This window comes from Protomyctophum bolini (genome assembly GCF_963924005.1).
Source record: "Protomyctophum bolini genome assembly, chromosome: 18".
In the NCBI taxonomy this organism is placed as follows: domain Eukaryota; kingdom Metazoa; phylum Chordata; class Actinopteri; order Myctophiformes; family Myctophidae; genus Protomyctophum; species Protomyctophum bolini.
Genome location: NC_137879.1, coordinates 18,163,182 through 18,181,849, shown reverse-complemented (window position 1 = coordinate 18,181,849; position 18,668 = coordinate 18,163,182). Strand labels below are relative to the sequence as shown.

At 44.4% G+C, this 18,668-nt stretch overlaps 1 protein-coding gene across 1 annotated transcript in view; it reads left to right on the top strand.

Annotated features, from left to right (window-relative positions):
• The window catches only part of snx29 (sorting nexin 29), a 137,816-nt gene that overhangs the window by 96,671 nt on the left and 22,477 nt on the right, over window positions 1-18,668 (top strand). Inside the window, exon 19 of the mRNA XM_080788853.1 lies at window positions 7,947-8,087. Within this exon, the coding sequence (XP_080644979.1) occupies window positions 7,947-8,087 (141 nt within the window). The remainder of the gene's footprint in view (window positions 1-7,946; window positions 8,088-18,668) is intronic.

Below are 18,668 nucleotides of genomic sequence, written 5' to 3'. Positions count from 1 at the left end.
AGAGAGGGAGGAAGGAAGAGATGGCAGAGGGAGTGCGTTTGAATTACTGCTCCTTAGAGCAATAGCACAAAATAAAATACTCAGAGGCCCATTTGGATGATCTATGGCACAGAATGTAGGGTGCAATTGTGCTTTTGTTAGTGAAGCAGCTCCTTAGCGTGGCACAAAGTGTCGGCAAGGGGTTGTATGTTTTTTTGTGGCTTTCGCCTTTATTTTTTTTATGGAGGGACAGACAGTAGGCCTACCGCATACAGTATCAAGGGCAACACCATCAGGTTCATGAACAGCTTTGAACCCGGCTACCGTCTGAACAAGGCATGATCACCGCCTGTCGTCAGGCTGGTCTTGGACTTTTCCTGAACCTGCCTGTTGATTACCAGGCAGGGACAGTGAATTGGACCTTTTTGCTCTTCCCATGGACCTTCCTGCAGCAGGTACCAGTGTCAGTTACCTTATGTGGACTATGACCTACCTGCAGCAGGTACCAGTGTCAGTTACCTTATGTGGACTATGACCTACCTGCAGCAGGTACCAGTGTCAGTTACCTTATGTGGACTATGACCTACCTGCAGCAGGTACCAGTGTCAGTTACCTTATGTGGACTATGACCTACCTGCAGCAGGTACCAGTGTCAGTTACCTTATGTGGACTGCGGTCGACACGTGCTGAGTCTGCTGACAATGAACAACTTAATCCCATGTACAACACACTTTTCATACTGTAGCATCCATAGCATACAGTATCATGCACAGTATGTATCTGCTGCTATGCTTTATGTCTTCCCTCAGGTACTTACCGCAGCTTACCGATAACTTACCGTTATCTTCCCCTTGCCCCCTTCTTCTTTTTCTTATAGGGAAATGACAAAATCAATGGAGCGTGCACAAAATTAATTTCACCCAATGTTTTACACAGAGTGTGATGTGACAATAATGTTGATTCTGATTCTGTTTCTGTGTTGTCCTTCACCACCAAAGCAAACACTTTTATATACTCTCTATGTATTTTGCACATTATAAGCGAGAATATGTACAGTACAGAGATATCAGGCAATCGACACAGTCGTTCAAAGCCATGAGCGCATTAACTCTCTCCACTCGTCTCCTTTTCCTGCGCCACCTCAAGTCTTTTCATCTTTCATCTCTGAAATCCCAGTCCATGTTAGAAGGCTTTATTGGCATGCGTGTCGAGCAGGGGAACTCATTCTTTTTTCCCCAAAGCGTCTCACAATACATCACTACACACAATTATGCAGAAATAATTAACCAATCATGGCACTTAAATAAAACAGCACTTGGGGAATTGATTGAGCAAACAACTCTTTTTAGTTGTCTTCAACTCTTTTCTCAAATTACCACAAATACACTACTCTTCCATCTATCTCCATCACTCCTTCACACACGTAGCCCCCAGCACTCTTTGTTCTGCCTCCTGCTCTCCTCCTCTCAGCAGTGTTAACTTATTTACCGCAGGGCGCCAACCAGTCGTTTAATAGGCAAAGCATCTTATTCTGCAAATGAGTGAGTGGAGATGTGTGTTTGATCATGCAGTACACTGGGTTTTCTAGTTAATACAATTTTCAAGGGTCAGATTTGCGAGGCATTTCTCTGCCACTAAAACGCAGCTACTTAATGAGCAATGAGAAATGCCAAAAGAATCTTTGTCAGAAGGCATAAATTTAACAGTCACACAATAATTAGGAACGGGGAATATTGTACAGTATCATCCCAGAGGGAGGGGGACATTTATTTTCTGCATTCAGCCAGTAGATGGCTTTTTGATGAGCTCTCAGTAGGGAGCTGTTAGGTCCAAACCACACCAATGAAACTCCTTGCAACAACTCGCAACTCCTAAATCAAACCACACCAATGCAACTCCTTGCAACATGCCATTGGGAATGATGGTTGCAAGTAGTTGCATTGCGACCCTCTGGTGTGGTTAGGGCTTTAGGTGTTAAATGCCTTGTTCATGGACACTTTGAGACCCAGATTCGTAACGGTGACACTTATTTTGACCAGATGGCCTCTGAGTCTCCACCCACTAAGCTGTGGCCACTACAGTACAGATGGCCTCTCCACCCACTAAGCTGTGGCCACTACATTACTTACATATTGGAAGAAATGCAAGATGACCTTGAACCTCCTATGAAGGATATGCATGTGACATCATCATCATACCCGGAAGTTCTGCGGGAACGCCTACTGAGTGGCAGAAAACGACTTTCTGGCTTTGCCAGCCCATACATCCAACTAGAAATGTCTGATTGCAACTTTTAAGATGTTGATATTCATTTTGTATTCATCCTTAGGACCCCAAATCACACCTTGGAAAGCATGAGTGTCTATTTCAAACAAAGTGTTTTTTTGACAGCAGGAATTGTCATAATTCGACCCCCCAGTATTCGGCTGTATTAGGATGTTGACATTCATTCATCAGCCAACACTCCCCACTCACAGGTAGAGTGGGGAGTGTTGGCTGTTGGCTATACGTCCCCAGAGAGGGGACTTAGGGCCTTAGTCCTACTCCTCCTCCCAGCCAACACTCCCCACTGACAGGTAGTTACCCCCCTTTTGATTTACATCAAAAGGGCATGTGAGCTCAAAGCCACAATTCAACATTTTGGTTTTAACTTGTATTAAACAATGTTAGACCGACTTTGCCACTCAATTTATGCATGTGCATATACCCTCTATACGTTCAGTTCTATTTCATCCAAGCAATAGCAAAAAGTTACATTATTGCATGTAAATCATCCCTCCAAAATGTTTTGGTGTTTTAATTAATCAGTATTTCCATTTCAGTCAATGTAGCTTTTCTTCTCATTCCACTATTCAATGGCACCTGCTTGTTATGCCCTGCTTCACATGCTAAAATGTGACTAGAAGGCGGTCCCATGATTAACTGATTCCGTAACGTAATTATATGCTGCCATAGTATATCGGATATAAATTTTATGCCTTTCACTTGCACGTAATGTGCCTGTCTCTCGCTCTCTCTCTCTGTCACGCACGCACGCATGCACGCACGCACGCACGCACACACACACACACACACACACACACACACACACACACACACACACACACACACACACACACACACACACACACAGAGACATACACACACAGACACACACACACACACACACACACACACACACACACACACACACACACACACACACACACACCACTGATGCTTCCATCGAGTTTTTTTTATGGGAAACCAAAAACCTCTCATCTCTATCCCAGTCTTTCTTCTTTATCTTCTTCATAAAACATACATTAAGCTCCCCCGCTGACTTTCAATTTCACTGTGCTTTATTGCTGGTGTGCTTTGTATAGCATTCAAAATGACATGAATTGGTGATGATAAAAAACAGTGATCATTATGGTGTACTGAAGTTAAAGCCTACCGTATAGAGTTTATTAGCATACACACACACAGCAGACCGTGGATTTAATAAACGTAATGAACTTGTTTTGCATAAAGTGGAAGTCCATATGGTTCATAACACATGGAGTGTCGTTAGTTGGGCCTGCTGTCCTTTGACATAACGCACTGTGTCTAATATTGGAAGCAGTAAAGCATAACAATCAGTATGTTATTACAGTACATCATCTCAACTACCACCCCTCCAGGGAGATGGCATACATTATCGCTCAGGTCCACTGGCCGTCCACCATTTTGTGTCTGTGTCCAGCAGTTGCATTTGTTTCCCTACTGTGAGGCAAACTCAGACGGCTTTAACGCATATGGGGGGGGGGGCTTTTTACATGGCTTTTACCGTGGCTGGACTGTAGGAGGCAAGCTGTTGTAAAAGTCTGGCTGTCAGAACGGCGAACATGAGGCCTAGAGAAAGTTCTAAAGCCTCATTTAAAGCCTCAGCTTTGGGCAAGCAAGACGATCATACGACAAAGGATAAATTAAGCTTAAGGAAGGATTCACATGGAGACAGAACACCATTAAACTCTCCCTCCTATCTACTACAACCTGGTTACTTGGAATCAGTTATTGTCCTCTTTTAAAGGCCCTACATCTGAAGCTGTTGACATTATTTCGAGCTATGTTATAATGTGCTGTGTAATGTCTCGCAAAGGACTCTTTGATAGCAGGTTGTGGGGTATTGAACCCGGGGTCTCCCTTCCCTGTCTGTCTGTCTGTCTGTATGTCTGTCTGTCTGTCTGTCTGTCGCTCGCTCGCTCTCTCTCTCTTTTCCAACTGGCGGAACCTTCCGTCAGGAGCAGTTAATTTGTTAACTGACCTACCAACTGGCCTGACCTGAACCACACTTAGAATCTATCTTGTATTGTCAAGAGGAAGGTGTGAGACACAAGACTCAGCAATACAAATTAACTTACGGCTCTTATCAAAGCAAACCTGGGCTTCCATAACACCTCAACTGTTCGACAGGCTGATCACCTTGTAATATATATATTTTTTTATGATCAGTACTTTATTTTAGATTTTTTACAAACACATAAAACAGAGAACTTAAAATACAAACATTTTAAATTAATAGGATATTTAGATTTTCATGAGCTGTATGCCATAATCACCAAGATTAAAACAAAAAAGGGCTTTAAATACTTCACTGTATGCACAATTAATTGAGAATATATGAAAGTTTCACTTTTTTGATTATACTAAGGAAGAAAATGAACGTTTGCTCAATATTAATTATTTTTGAGAAGGAGCTTTACAACTGTATTTGTAGATGAACTCTGCCTGAACTCAGAGTGTCTTCTTTCATTTCCTGTCTTGTGGTGTAGCGCTCTTACACAGTAACGACATCTAAAATATCAACACTGATACTGTATGTCCCAAGAGACTCCATACAGTATGACTAAAATATAACTAAATATCAACACTGATATGTCCCAAGAGACTTCATACAGTATGACTAAAATATAACTAAATATCAACACTGATATGTCCCAAGAGACTCCATACAGTATGACTAAATTAAGCATCCAAACACTTCCAAAAAAAGAAACGGTGAAGAAAGTCTTTGAAGATGTCAGAGCAAGGAAAGCAAAGTTATAATGCCGTGGCGCTCTAGGGGTGCTGTGACGCAAGTCACTACTACTACTACTACTACTACGACTATGCACTCTGCAAGTCACTACTACGCACTCTGCAAGTCACTACTACTACTATGCACTCTGCAAGTCACTACTACTACTACTACTACTACTATAATGCACTCTTTCACCTGCAATTGCTCATCGGAAATGCTGTCAAACTCTGCCAATACAGCCATGCTTGAATTTGACACCAGTTTTCTGAAATAAATATTTTCACTATTTTTCTATAGCTAAAGTATAACATAATGTTTAAAACACCAAAAGGGGGAGGCACAGGAAACATGTTACGATTAATTATATTCCTAGGCCTGGTTGTTTAAGCCTCCAAAACCAGCCCTCCACGTTTGAAGCCTAAGTCACATTGTTCAACAAAGGCATCCCGAGATTGTGTTCCCCAACCAAACAACACAATAAGTAAAGTAATGCATAATGTAATACATATCTCGGCTCCAAAGGAAACAAAAGAAAGAAACACTGTGTTCCTTATATTTTGCATACCTGTCACGCACACCTGTGTCTCAACTACTGGGCCAGAAACGCTACATACTAATTCCTACGGGTTGTGTTTATAACCACGCCCCCGGGCAAGTTAAGTTTACTGAGGTTAGGCTTAGGTTTAGGTATAGTTGTACTGAGGTTGAGGTTAGGGTTAGGTTTAGGCTGTCAATCACAGTGACTATAGCCAATCACAGCGTGTCGACTGCACAACCCGTGTAGGCTTTGGGATGTCGCGCCAGAAACCCAAAAGTGGGTCACATGCTTTCGGCATCAGCCAGAAGCCATTAAGTCAGCCATTCCAGCAGGTATAATTTCACTAATTAGTCCACACACAAGTGTAATCAATGAAGTAATGCGATCAGCTGCTGTAGTGGCTTGTTGGAATGAAACCTGCATACACTCATGCGTGATCACATGACATGAAGGGCTGCAGTTCTTTTTTTGTTTCTGAACCCCATTAAGTGTGCTTTAAGAAACCTGCACTTGTGTATGATATTTAACTTATTATCATTATCAAACTCAAAACATCCTTTTGGATGGTTGCCCGATTTTTGAGAGAGGCTGATTTGTTGCCATAAATAACTATGCTAATGTGTGTAAAGTGGATTATGAGAGCACTGCTAATACTACAGTACGATGAACCATTTGATGTTGATGAAGGGGCATATACATGACAGGGGGCCGACTTCGACGTCAAGGGAAAGATTTTTGGCAAGTCAGTGTTGAAATGTGCTTGTGCATTTATTTATAGGATGGTTTAGCCTTTGTTGTTTCTGTATGTGTAGGTGGTTGTGTGGGTGTATGTGTCTTCCCCCCCCCCCCCCCCCCTCTCTCTTTCTCTGTCAATTTCTCTCTCACTTTTTATCATTTACACACAAACCACCTCGACTCACATTTTCCGCAAATAAACGTTGCATAGAGCCTGGTAGAAAGTTGGACACGTTTCAGTGCTAGACTGCGTGCGTGCGTGCGTGCGTGCGTGCGTGCGTGCGTGCGTGCGTGCGTGCGTGCGTGCGTGCGTGCGTGCGTGCGTGTGTGTGTGTGTGTGTGCATGCGTGAGAGAGAGACACGCATGCTGGAGAGGAGATGACAAGCCTTCTGTCCATTAGCTCATTCTGCCCCTATCTTGTCACTTGCTGCTGTCAATGTTTGGATTCCTGAGCTATCCTCAGTGGGACTGGTCTTTGAACACATACTGTACACACACACACACACACACACAAAACTCGCATCCCTCAAATGTCCATCTAAATTCATGGCACATATTCATATAATCTGTCCAATATGTTTGCACGTGTTTTCTGATATGTGTGCACAGGACCATTGTACAATAGTCTGCCACAGCAAAGTATGGATGGGACAGTGTCAATATGCAAGCTTATTACACAGGTTGGTTGAATGCTTGATTCTGATTGGTCAATCACTAAATGAAGCGGTGTCTTATTTCTTGATAATGACCGCTCCGCTCTATAACAGGTCAAATCAAAGCCTCAGAGCACCTGCTGCGCTGCGTGGATGTTTTGCTGTATCCAACATGACAGCCATGTAAACAAACGCACAGTGTCATTTACAACTAATCATTGCTCCCAAGAAACATTTTCAGTAACCGAAAATGTATTCTATTTCATCAACTCACTTCCTTGTTTTCCGAGGCTACTGGGCTGCAGCTGGGCAGACCGCCAGCGCAATGCTATATGTGGAATACTTTAAAATTATTACCGTAAGAAATGAAATACCTCGTTTTGTTGTTCCTTTTGAGTCAATTTATTAATGTATTACTTCAGGATGATTAAACACCTCGACTTTGTCTCTGCATTTAAACGGTCATAGTTTTTCAACAACTACCACCACGTCATACATTATCCCGTGCATATACACTGTACAGTAGCATAGGATACCAAGCGAAGCTAGCCGTCTACTGTTGTAACCATGCCAACACGTACTTGTTACAGTACATCAAATGCACTGTAATGACAGCATTGAGCATACCAGTGTGAGAGTACAGTTCAAGGCCCAAATCACGCAACTTTGGCTTTCATGTCTCTTCTCTTCTCTTCTCTTCGTTTGATCTTTTGTTTGTTCTTTAGTGTAGTGGGAAGAAGGCAGGGTGATGTCATTGTTGTGTGGTTTTAATTACATTTTTGATATGCCTGAACTTTCAGTTCAGGCATATCTGCCATTTATAGTCTAAAAAAGGACATTGAAAAAAAAATGATCCACAGTTCGATCTCTTTTTTTATTTTTTTAATCTTCCTGCTCTGTCTTGTGTGATCACACGCCCTCTTTTTGCATCTTCTTTCTTAGCCTATGTTGTTTTAGTTGACCTGATGAAGACGTTGCATGTCTTCTACTTCTCCCCAGGTGTACATCCGTATCCTGGACAACGAGTGGAACGTGTACAGGCGCTACACGGAGTTCCGTGCACTGCACAACCACCTGCGCTCACAGTTCCCTCAGGTGGACATGTTCAACTTCCCACCCAAGAAGGCCATTGGGAACAAGGTGCTCTGTCTGTCTGTCTGTCTGTCTGTCTAGAGATACACTTATATATGACACAGAGTGCCATATATAAGTGTATCTCTAACCGTATTTCCATGTTACTGTAGCCTACACGCACACGCACACACACACACACACACACACACACACACACACACACACACACCCGCCTCTCTGGTGCCCTGGCCTCCTTAACGAGGAGGATATCTCGCCCCTTGTTTCCCTCTACCTGTCCATCTCTCTGTGTCAAACTCTCTCCGCCTCTTCTTGTACTCAAGCCCCTCGCATCATCTCTCTCCGTTTCATCCTGCCCTCCTCTGCAACCCTCTTATGGAGAGATAATTTGTAGCTGACCCCGATTCACCGGCGTGCGTGCATGCATGTGTGTGCTTGTGCAGCCGTGTGTGCGCGTGCGTGTGTGTTTGTGTGTGCACATCTTTACATGCAGACCCGCAGGTACCTTTCCCATCCTTCAAAGACACCACACTGTCACGGCTGAAAATTGACGTGCGGTGTAGTTTTGTGTATGTGCGTGCTTGTGCATGCGTGGACATACAGTACTGTACGAGTGCAACCAGCAGAGAGTGGCTTGTGTGTGTGTGTGTGTGTGTGTGTGTATGTGTGTGTGTGTGTGTGTGTGTGTGTGAGAAAGAGGGAGAAAGCGAGAGCCTGTGCATCAGAAGTTGAGTGTATCAGGGCAGGTGCTGCACACACACGTGTCAGTGGAGATTTGTGTGCAGCTGTGTGAATGCTAGGTGCTGCCAGTGTCCTTCACGGCTCCCAGACACAAGGCATTTTGGTGTCCTGAAAAGCCCTCTAAAAGCCAATTAGACACTTAGGTCTGTGTGAATCATCGGTTCGCACAGTCTCCAGGAATTCGGCCAGCACAACCGACACGGCCATGGCTTTGTGGTGCTCTGGGCTTCCAGGTGAAACCTGTGGTTTTGAGGCTTAATTAATTTACTTCCAAGAATATTTAACCAAAATAGCCCTCACTGCCAGCTATTTGTGAGGGGCGCTAGCCCCTCCTATGTCCAGCTTTGAGTGTTTTGTAAACACAAACATTGTTTTGCTACCACCACCTACAGTATGACTAGTTTTGAGTGTTGAGTGTTGTTCGAGTCCTAGGGGCACGGTGGCACAGTTGGTAGTGCTGTCGCCTCACAGCTAGAAGGTCCTGGCTTCGATTCCCGCTTGGGACGCTGTGGGTGCTGGCGGCGTGTCCTCTCCTCATCAGTGCCCATACCCGGTTGGCAAAAGGGCCTTTCTGTGTCGAGTTTTCATGTTCTCCCCGTGTCCCCTAGGGTAGGTACCCTCACAAAAACATGTAGTAATCCTGGTCTCTAAACTGCCTCCCCCTGGCCAGCTGGGGTGCCTGATGGAGGGGAAAGGAACTGGTTGGAATAACATGTTCCTTCCACGTGCTACGTCCAACCAGGGAAACTCCCCCCTGTCAGGTGTAAAGGAGCAACTTTGACACTCGTGCATGAAGGAAGCATGAGTTCAAGTCCGTTGCTCTCCCCAGGTTGGTGGAGGGTGTGTAGAGCCCAAAATCGTGGGATAATTTATTATTTTTTTTAGTCCATTGAAAATGTAATGGTTGCGATACTCCAACAACGATGGTGTCTCTCATCAAAGGTATACAATCTACAAGCTCACTACGTGTCTCTTAAAGCATATTTAGCCGGGGAGCCACAGGCCCAAAAGCTCCCGGAATAGTGTGATGTCATGCCGTACTTTTTCTTTGTGTTTTATCTATTCACTTGGTCATTAAGGTCCACAGAATGAGAGGCCTGCTCTGCCGGAAACATCGCGAAACAAAACGTATGGTCATTTTTGTATACCACACCATAGACAACCAATATAAGGCAACACTTTCCAAATGTCGTCATGCTTTAAGTAGCATGTGAATTCCGGCAATGATTGTGTTAATGGCATTACATGTTTATATTAGGGACAAGATGACGTACATTTTCCCTTCATTGTCAATGGCATTTTACATTGAACTAAAAACAAACATTAAACCTGTATATAGGAGGGGCTAGCGCCTCTCAAAAACACAAATAACTAGAAAAAAGTGCCCCTCGGGCCACAGGTCTCCACCAGGGTAGGTCAGGTTGTGGCCTCCTGGTGGCGCTATAATAAGCTAATGTGAAAAGGGTGCCATTTCTTGTTACGCCTTGGATGGCATTGGATGATTTGAGGCATTTTGTTCCAAAAATGTGTTTTGCTAAAATCCACCTGGTGGAGCTATAACAGGCCAGTGTGAAAAGGGTGGGATATATTCCTCAGCCTAGTAGGAACGTCTGTGAAAGATTTCACGTAAATTGCACGCTGCGTTCATGATTTGAGGGTTTTTGTTCAAAACGGGCCAATCCTGCAAATTCTGAAAGCCAATGTTAGCCAATCAGGATGGAATATGAAATATCGGACAGATCCGTCTTGAGCACATGACTATAGAGATACTGTGTAATGATTTGTGGGATTTTTGGACAAAATATGGAGGAGTAATAGCAAAAAACAAAAGTCTCCTGGTGGCGCTATAACAGGCCGTTCTGGAAAATTTGGGGCAGAGGTTCATCGTTGGCATCGACCAGGTTAACGGTGCCGGAGATTAGCTGGTAACAGACACACACACACACACACACACACACACACACGGACGGACGGAGTGCAAAACATACTCTCTCCCCATGCCTTCGGCCTGGTGGAGACAAAAAGTACGGCATGACATCACAGCTCCTGTCCAATTCTGGGTGACTGGCTCCCCGGCTAATTACAGAGGCACTATAATTCTTAGGAAGAATAGGCGTAGGAGCAAGAGAAATGTCAAGGTTCCATTCATTCCTGGACTTTTAGAAACTACCCACTCACTCATTTACTAATCACTTTGGCTAACTGACTGTGTGACTTCAGACAGAAGTTGTGAAGTGAGTGACGTGCCAACACAAAGGAGAGAACAGGATCTGAATCCTGGCTTTAAATTGAAACTGTGCGTGTGCGTGTGCATGCGTGTGTGCGTGCGTGCGTGGAATGTTTCTACAGTAAGTGTGTGGGTGCAGTCTTGGATCATTGTGAGGATCACATTTCCTGACAAAGCTACTGTAGGAACTTATGGACAGCAAGGACATTTTGCTCATCCTCACGGAGGTTAGGCAGCTATGGATGTCCATTTTGAAAATATTTGTTAACAGCAACTGGTTAAAGGTCAATTAAATAAGAATAAAATATACTTATTTTTAGAATTGATGATTGTCTTTTGAATCAGGACCCCAAATGAACACATTTTTGTAAGGCAGCAGTCATAAAGCATGCAGTTGCAGCTTCGTAACGTGGCGGCACAGTCCTGTGTGTCCGTGTGTGTGTGTGTGTGTGCGCGCCCACACACCTTTAGTTGAGTATAGTGTATCGTTATCTTTGTCGCTCCCTCGCTTTATCTTAGTTCATAGTGTTTGTAGTCTTCTGCCATCACTCTATACATCTCTTTATCTTAGTTCATAGTGTTTGTAGCCGTCTGCCATCACTCTATACATCTCTTTATCTTAGTTCATAGTGTTTGTAGCCGTCTGCCATCACTCTATACATCTCTTTATCTTAGTTCATAGTGTTTGTAGCCGTCTGCCATCACTCTATACATCTCTTTATCTTTGTTCATAGTGTTTGTAGCCGTCTGCCATCACTCTATACATCTCTTTATCTTTGTTCATAGTGTTTGTAGCCGTCTGCCATCACTCTATACATCTCTTTCTGTCAATCCATCTTGGCTTTCATGCATTGCAAAGGGGTGTTTTATACTGTATGTAGAGCAATGCTTTCCTAAGCTGTCTTAACACATGCACACTGTACATGCTCATGTACATAGACATAGACACACAAAGAGCTTTGCTCTGTGATGTGCTGCTAATGATGGAGAATGTTGGAAAAAGAAATGCTAATGGTAGGAATGACTTTCTTGGGAATGTTTGATAAAGAGAGAGAAAGAGAGAGAGAGAGAGAGACTTCAAAAGGTTTTTAAGTATCTGTCACGGATGTCTGTTCTGCCCTGGCATGGATGAAATACCTGGGCAGTCACAGGAGATCAGGTAGAAGGAAAAATGTATGCACAGTTACACACACACACACACACACACACACACACACACATGTGTGCTCACTCGCACAAAACATATGCATAAGTAAACACACACACACTCACACACAAGCAACAGCCCTGACAGAGAGACATACCTCTACCTGTCATGCGGTTCCTGCCTTTCTATGGATTTAACTCTAAACCCTCTGGAATGTTTTACACATGCACACGCACACGCACGCGCACACACACACACACACACACACACACACACACACACACACACACACACACACGCACAGTATTTAATTCCTTTTGTGGTGCACTGGTGCATAACTGGTGCTATACACACAAACACCCCTATAATACATGCAGAAATGTATAGAAACACATACGATTAGTCCAGCTAGCACCAACTAACACTTGTGTTACACTCCTATAAATCTGTGACAATAAAACTGATCCAGATTCTTCTCAGGTAGCATGCTGTATCCCTTTGAGTCTTTGAGTATAACATAATTGCTTCTATGCGCAATGTGAGGATTCACACATACAGTATATGCATGCTTGCGCACACACATTTATCTGAACGAGGAGGCAGCATTCATGTGGTTTTCAACAGCAGTCATGGGACAAAGACTATAATCCTAGCTTTCTAATGTACAAGGTTGTTGATTGCATTAATTGGGTTTCCAAGGTCGACGTCAGATGGCTAGAATGAAAACCTGTCGGTACGCCAGGTCCCCAGGATCCCAGTTGAGAAACGCTGTTCTAATAATTAGAGCATTAGATCTAATGCCCTTGCATTAGAATCTAATGCAACCTCCTACCCAGAATTGGATAGGGACTGTAGTGACATTTCCCCTCCAATATCGAGCAACTTCTGAAAGTAAGCTGTGTTCCTTTGTAAGCTGTGAACACATCATTTCGGGAAGTGTTTGAGGAAGTGATGAGACTCTCTTCATAATATTGAGTCCTTTCTGATTCCTCCTCAAAGACAGCCACCAAACCTGGTGGGCCAATACGGGGACGCTGCTAGACGGTGGATATCAGTGAGACCATTCTGAAATCAATCAATAAATATAAAAATATATGTCAATCAACGTTCTTGGCACTGAGCTCCTTTGGAAAAAAGACGTTCTTGGCACTGAGCTCCATTGAAAAAAAGACGTTCTTGGCTCCAGCGACTGAGTTAAACTCCGGTGCCTGTTTATGAGTGTTTTGGCTTGGGTACCATAACTATCTATAAATGACGGTTCTAGATGACATGACATTGTGGTCAGAAGAGTGTCATAAATGCAAATGTGAAGGGAGTTTCATTCCCTTCCACAGGCCTCCACTCCAGAGCTCCTCCACTGTCAACATCAAACCTACGCTGTTGAATGCCAATGCAATGATGAATATGAACCAATACTGCTTGAGTATTAGAGCCACCACAGGCTGTCCTCAGGGTTTGCATTAAGAAAATCAGGCACGGACTGGCACTTGTGGTCTGCACCTGCCCAAAGACGCTACTATGTCTTTTTTTATTACTATTTCTTATTGTCTTGGCTCAGCTATGGCCCCGTGACTGGCCATCCCTTCTGGCATATGCCAAAATTGCCAGACTGTCCAATCCGGGCCTGACTTAAATCATTGAGCACGGCTCTGCTTAATTGACCATCCTTTTGCATGGGGTGTCACTCATCTCCAGAACCCTACATGATAAGATAAAGCCAAATCAAATTTTGCACTATTTTTATAGTTACACTGAAGATGTTACTGTGTACCTGTCACAGCTGGCCCCACCTGCTAGAAATCCCCCCCAGAGCCATTTCCTGCCCTCGTCTTCCACGCTGTGTATCAAAGCAAGGCTGATCAAAAATAATCTATGCAGGGAAAAAACATGCTTTGTCATGAGAAAAGGCTCCAATTTCACTTGTAAGCGGTCGAGTTAATGAATTTGAGAGTGAGTTTTGACCCCAGCTGTGTCGACACAGCCACGGGGAGTCTTTGTCTTCAATCAAGACCGCATTCCTCCATCTGTCTCTCTCTGGTATTGCTAATGAGCTAACAAGACTATCACTCTCTCCTTAAGCGTGTCTCTCTCTCCAGTCTTCTGGGCCACAGTGTCACAGCTGTGTAGCCTAATAATAATACATACCATTTATATATCACTTTTCACACAGACACACACGGACGATAGTAGTCAATACAGCAGCCAATGAGAAGGTTAGGTGGAGTGGGCGTGAAAGCCAAGAAGAAAGAACATCTGTGCTTACACAGCACCTGGTAAAAAAGTTAAAAACTATAAAATAAAGGCAAACAAAAGGGGTCTGGGATTTATGTGAGTAATGTGAGTCTGAAAAGGTGTGTTTTGAGTGTGGTTTTAAACGTGGTGAGGGTGGGGGCAGCTCTGATGTGAGTTGGGAATGAGGTCACGTTCGCTTGTTTTTCTTGGGGATGTCCAGGAGGTTGGCATTGGCTGACCTGAGGGAGCGGGAGGGGCCGTGGTGTTGGATGAGTTCAGAGAGGTAGAGGGCTTTGTATGTAATGGTTAGTATTTTGACGTCTATTCTTTGCTGCCTTGCCTAGGAGCCAGCAGAGGTCACGGAGGATTGGTCTGATATGGTCCCTGGATTGGTTTTCTGGTGAGCAGGCGGGTGGCAGAGTTTTGTACATGCTTTAGTTTTTTTGAGAACCTTGGTGCTGACCCTGTATAGAAGGCTATTGCGGTAGTCAAGTCTGGATGTGATGAAGGGATGAATGAGTGTCTCAGCAGCAGTGTGTGATGGGCTGGGACGAAAGGCGGGCGATGTTACGTTAGCTGGGTGGGGCACCTGATGGTGGGGAAAGGAACTGGTTGGATTGGTTCCTTCCACACGCTATGTCCGCCCGGGGGAACTCCCTCTTGTCAGGTGAAAAGAAGCGGCTTGGACTCCTCGTGCATTGAAGGAAGCATGAGGTCAGTCCGTTGCTCTCCCCAGGTTGTCAGAGGGAGTGTAGAGCCCAGGATTACATTAGATAATTGACACTGGGTGAAAGAAATGGCACTGAGCCAGCCTTGGGGGACGTAGTGGCAACACAAATGATAACGATGTGACAACCTGACATATACACTAACACAGAGCAGAGATGCTTGTACAAATGCACGTGCATAATCACAGAGACACAGGTGTGCACGCACACACGGACGCATGCACGCACGCACACGAACACACACACACACACACACACACACACACAAACTATACTTTCAATCATCAGTAACCTCATGCACACACGCACATGCATGCTGAAGAGATAACACACACACTGCGAGCATGTTAAGGACCACTTCACTCATTTTCAACTGTATCTTCATATATTTATAATATAATAATACTAATTGCTCATTATAAGATGAGCACAATAACCGACTACTCACTCATGGGTTTCTGTTCCTGGAAAGTTAGCATGCTATAATAGAAGCCGTTGGCATAGACAAAAACAAATCACACTCATGTGAAGTGAGCGGCGCTCCTATCATCATACATCACATGCCGTTCTCGGCCAATCAGCTGAGCACATTCCGTGCTCATACAGACACACATACACACAAAGCTGTGCATAGAAGCGGCTAGCGCCTCTCAAAAATCACAATGATGATGTCTGATGATGTCAACAACATGACATCACGGGCATATACAGAATTACAAAGAGACAGACAGAAAGACAGACAGAGCTGTGCATCGGAGCGGCTGCACCGCTCAAAAAGAAATAAAATGATCAAACTACCAATGATGTCACTGGTAGGCAGGTGTTCTGAACTGTCCACAGCGCTTGTCTGGACAAAAATGGTACGTACCATAATGAGCATTAGTGAGGACCAATAATATTAAGATATGATATGACAGGTTGAAAATGGATGAAGTGGTCCTTAAGCCTGACATACCTTAACCTTTGTCCATCACTGTTACTGTACCAACCCCCCCACCCCCCACCCACACACACTCACATCTCACATTGCAGAAACGTCTCTCTCTCTCTCTCTCATGACGGCTTTGACGCTGTTGAATGCCAATGCAATGATGAATATGAACCAATACTGCTTGAGTATTAGAGCCACCACAGGCTGTCCTCAGGGTTTGCATTAAGAAAATCAGGCACGGACTGGCACTTGTGGTCTGCACCTGCCCAAAGACGCTACTATGTCTTTTTTTATTACTATTTCTTATTGTCTTGGCTCAGCTATGGCCCCGTGACTGGCCATCCCTTCTGGCATATGCCAAAATTGCCAGACTGTCCAATCCGGGCCTGACTTAAATCATTGAGCACGGCTCTGCTTAATTGACCATCCTTTTGCATGGGGTGTCACTCATCTCCAGAACCCTACATGATAAGATAAAGCCAAATCAAATTTTGCACTATTTTTATAGTTACACTGAAGATGTTACTGTGTACCTGTCACAGCTGGCCCCACCTGCTAGAAATCCCCCCCAGAGCCATTTCCTGCCCTCGTCTTCCACGCTGTGTATCAAAGCAAGGCTGATCAAAAATAATCTATGCAGGGAAAAAACATGCTTTGTCATGAGAAAAGGCTCCAATTTCACTTGTAAGCGGTCGAGTTAATGAATTTGAGAGTGAGTTTTGACCCCAGCTGTGTCGACACAGCCACGGGGAGTCTTTGTCTTCAATCAAGACCGCATTCCTCCATCTGTCTCTCTCTGGTATTGCTAATGAGCTAACAAGACTATCACTCTCTCCTTAAGCGTGTCTCTCTCTCCAGTCTTCTGGGCCACAGTGTCACAGCTGTGTAGCCTAATAATAATACATACCATTTATATATCACTTTTCACACAGACACACACGGACGATAGTAGTCAATACAGCAGCCAATGAGAAGGTTAGGTGGAGTGGGCGTGAAAGCCAAGAAGAAAGAACATCTGTGCTTACACAGCACCTGGTAAAAAAGTTAAAAACTATAAAATAAAGGCAAACAAAAGGGGTCTGGGATTTATGTGAGTAATGTGAGTCTGAAAAGGTGTGTTTTGAGTGTGGTTTTAAACGTGGTGAGGGTGGGGGCAGCTCTGATGTGAGTTGGGAATGAGGTCACGTTCGCTTGTTTTTCTTGGGGATGTCCAGGAGGTTGGCATTGGCTGACCTGAGGGAGCGGGAGGGGCCGTGGTGTTGGATGAGTTCAGAGAGGTAGAGGGCTTTGTATGTAATGGTTAGTATTTTGACGTCTATTCTTTGCTGCCTTGCCTAGGAGCCAGCAGAGGTCACGGAGGATTGGTCTGATATGGTCCCTGGATTGGTTTTCTGGTGAGCAGGCGGGTGGCAGAGTTTTGTACATGCTTTAGTTTTTTTGAGAACCTTGGTGCTGACCCTGTATAGAAGGCTATTGCGGTAGTCAAGTCTGGATGTGATGAAGGGATGAATGAGTGTCTCAGCAGCAGTGTGTGATGGGCTGGGACGAAAGGCGGGCGATGTTACGTTAGCTGGGTGGGGCACCTGATGGTGGGGAAAGGAACTGGTTGGATTGGTTCCTTCCACACGCTATGTCCGCCCGGGGGAACTCCCTCTTGTCAGGTGAAAAGAAGCGGCTTGGACTCCTCGTGCATTGAAGGAAGCATGAGGTCAGTCCGTTGCTCTCCCCAGGTTGTCAGAGGGAGTGTAGAGCCCAGGATTACATTAGATAATTGACACTGGGTGAAAGAAATGGCACTGAGCCAGCCTTGGGGGACGTAGTGGCAACACAAATGATAACGATGTGACAACCTGACATATACACTAACACAGAGCAGAGATGCTTGTACAAATGCACGTGCATAATCACAGAGACACAGGTGTGCACGCACACACGGACGCATGCACGCACGCACACGAACACACACACACACACACACACACACACACAAACTATACTTTCAATCATCAGTAACCTCATGCACACACGCACATGCATGCTGAAGAGATAACACACACACTGCGAGCATGTTAAGGACCACTTCACTCATTTTCAACTGTATCTTCATATATTTATAATATAATAATACTAATTGCTCATTATAAGATGAGCACAATAACCGACTACTCACTCATGGGTTTCTGTTCCTGGAAAGTTAGCATGCTATAATAGAAGCCGTTGGCATAGACAAAAACAAATCACACTCATGTGAAGTGAGCGGCGCTCCTATCATCATACATCACATGCCGTTCTCGGCCAATCAGCTGAGCACATTCCGTGCTCATACAGACACACATACACACAAAGCTGTGCATAGAAGCGGCTAGCGCCTCTCAAAAATCACAATGATGATGTCTGATGATGTCAACAACATGACATCACGGGCATATACAGAATTACAAAGAGACAGACAGAAAGACAGACAGAGCTGTGCATCGGAGCGGCTGCACCGCTCAAAAAGAAATAAAATGATCAAACTACCAATGATGTCACTGGTAGGCAGGTGTTCTGAACTGTCCACAGCGCTTGTCTGGACAAAAATGGTACGTACCATAATGAGCATTAGTGAGGACCAATAATATTA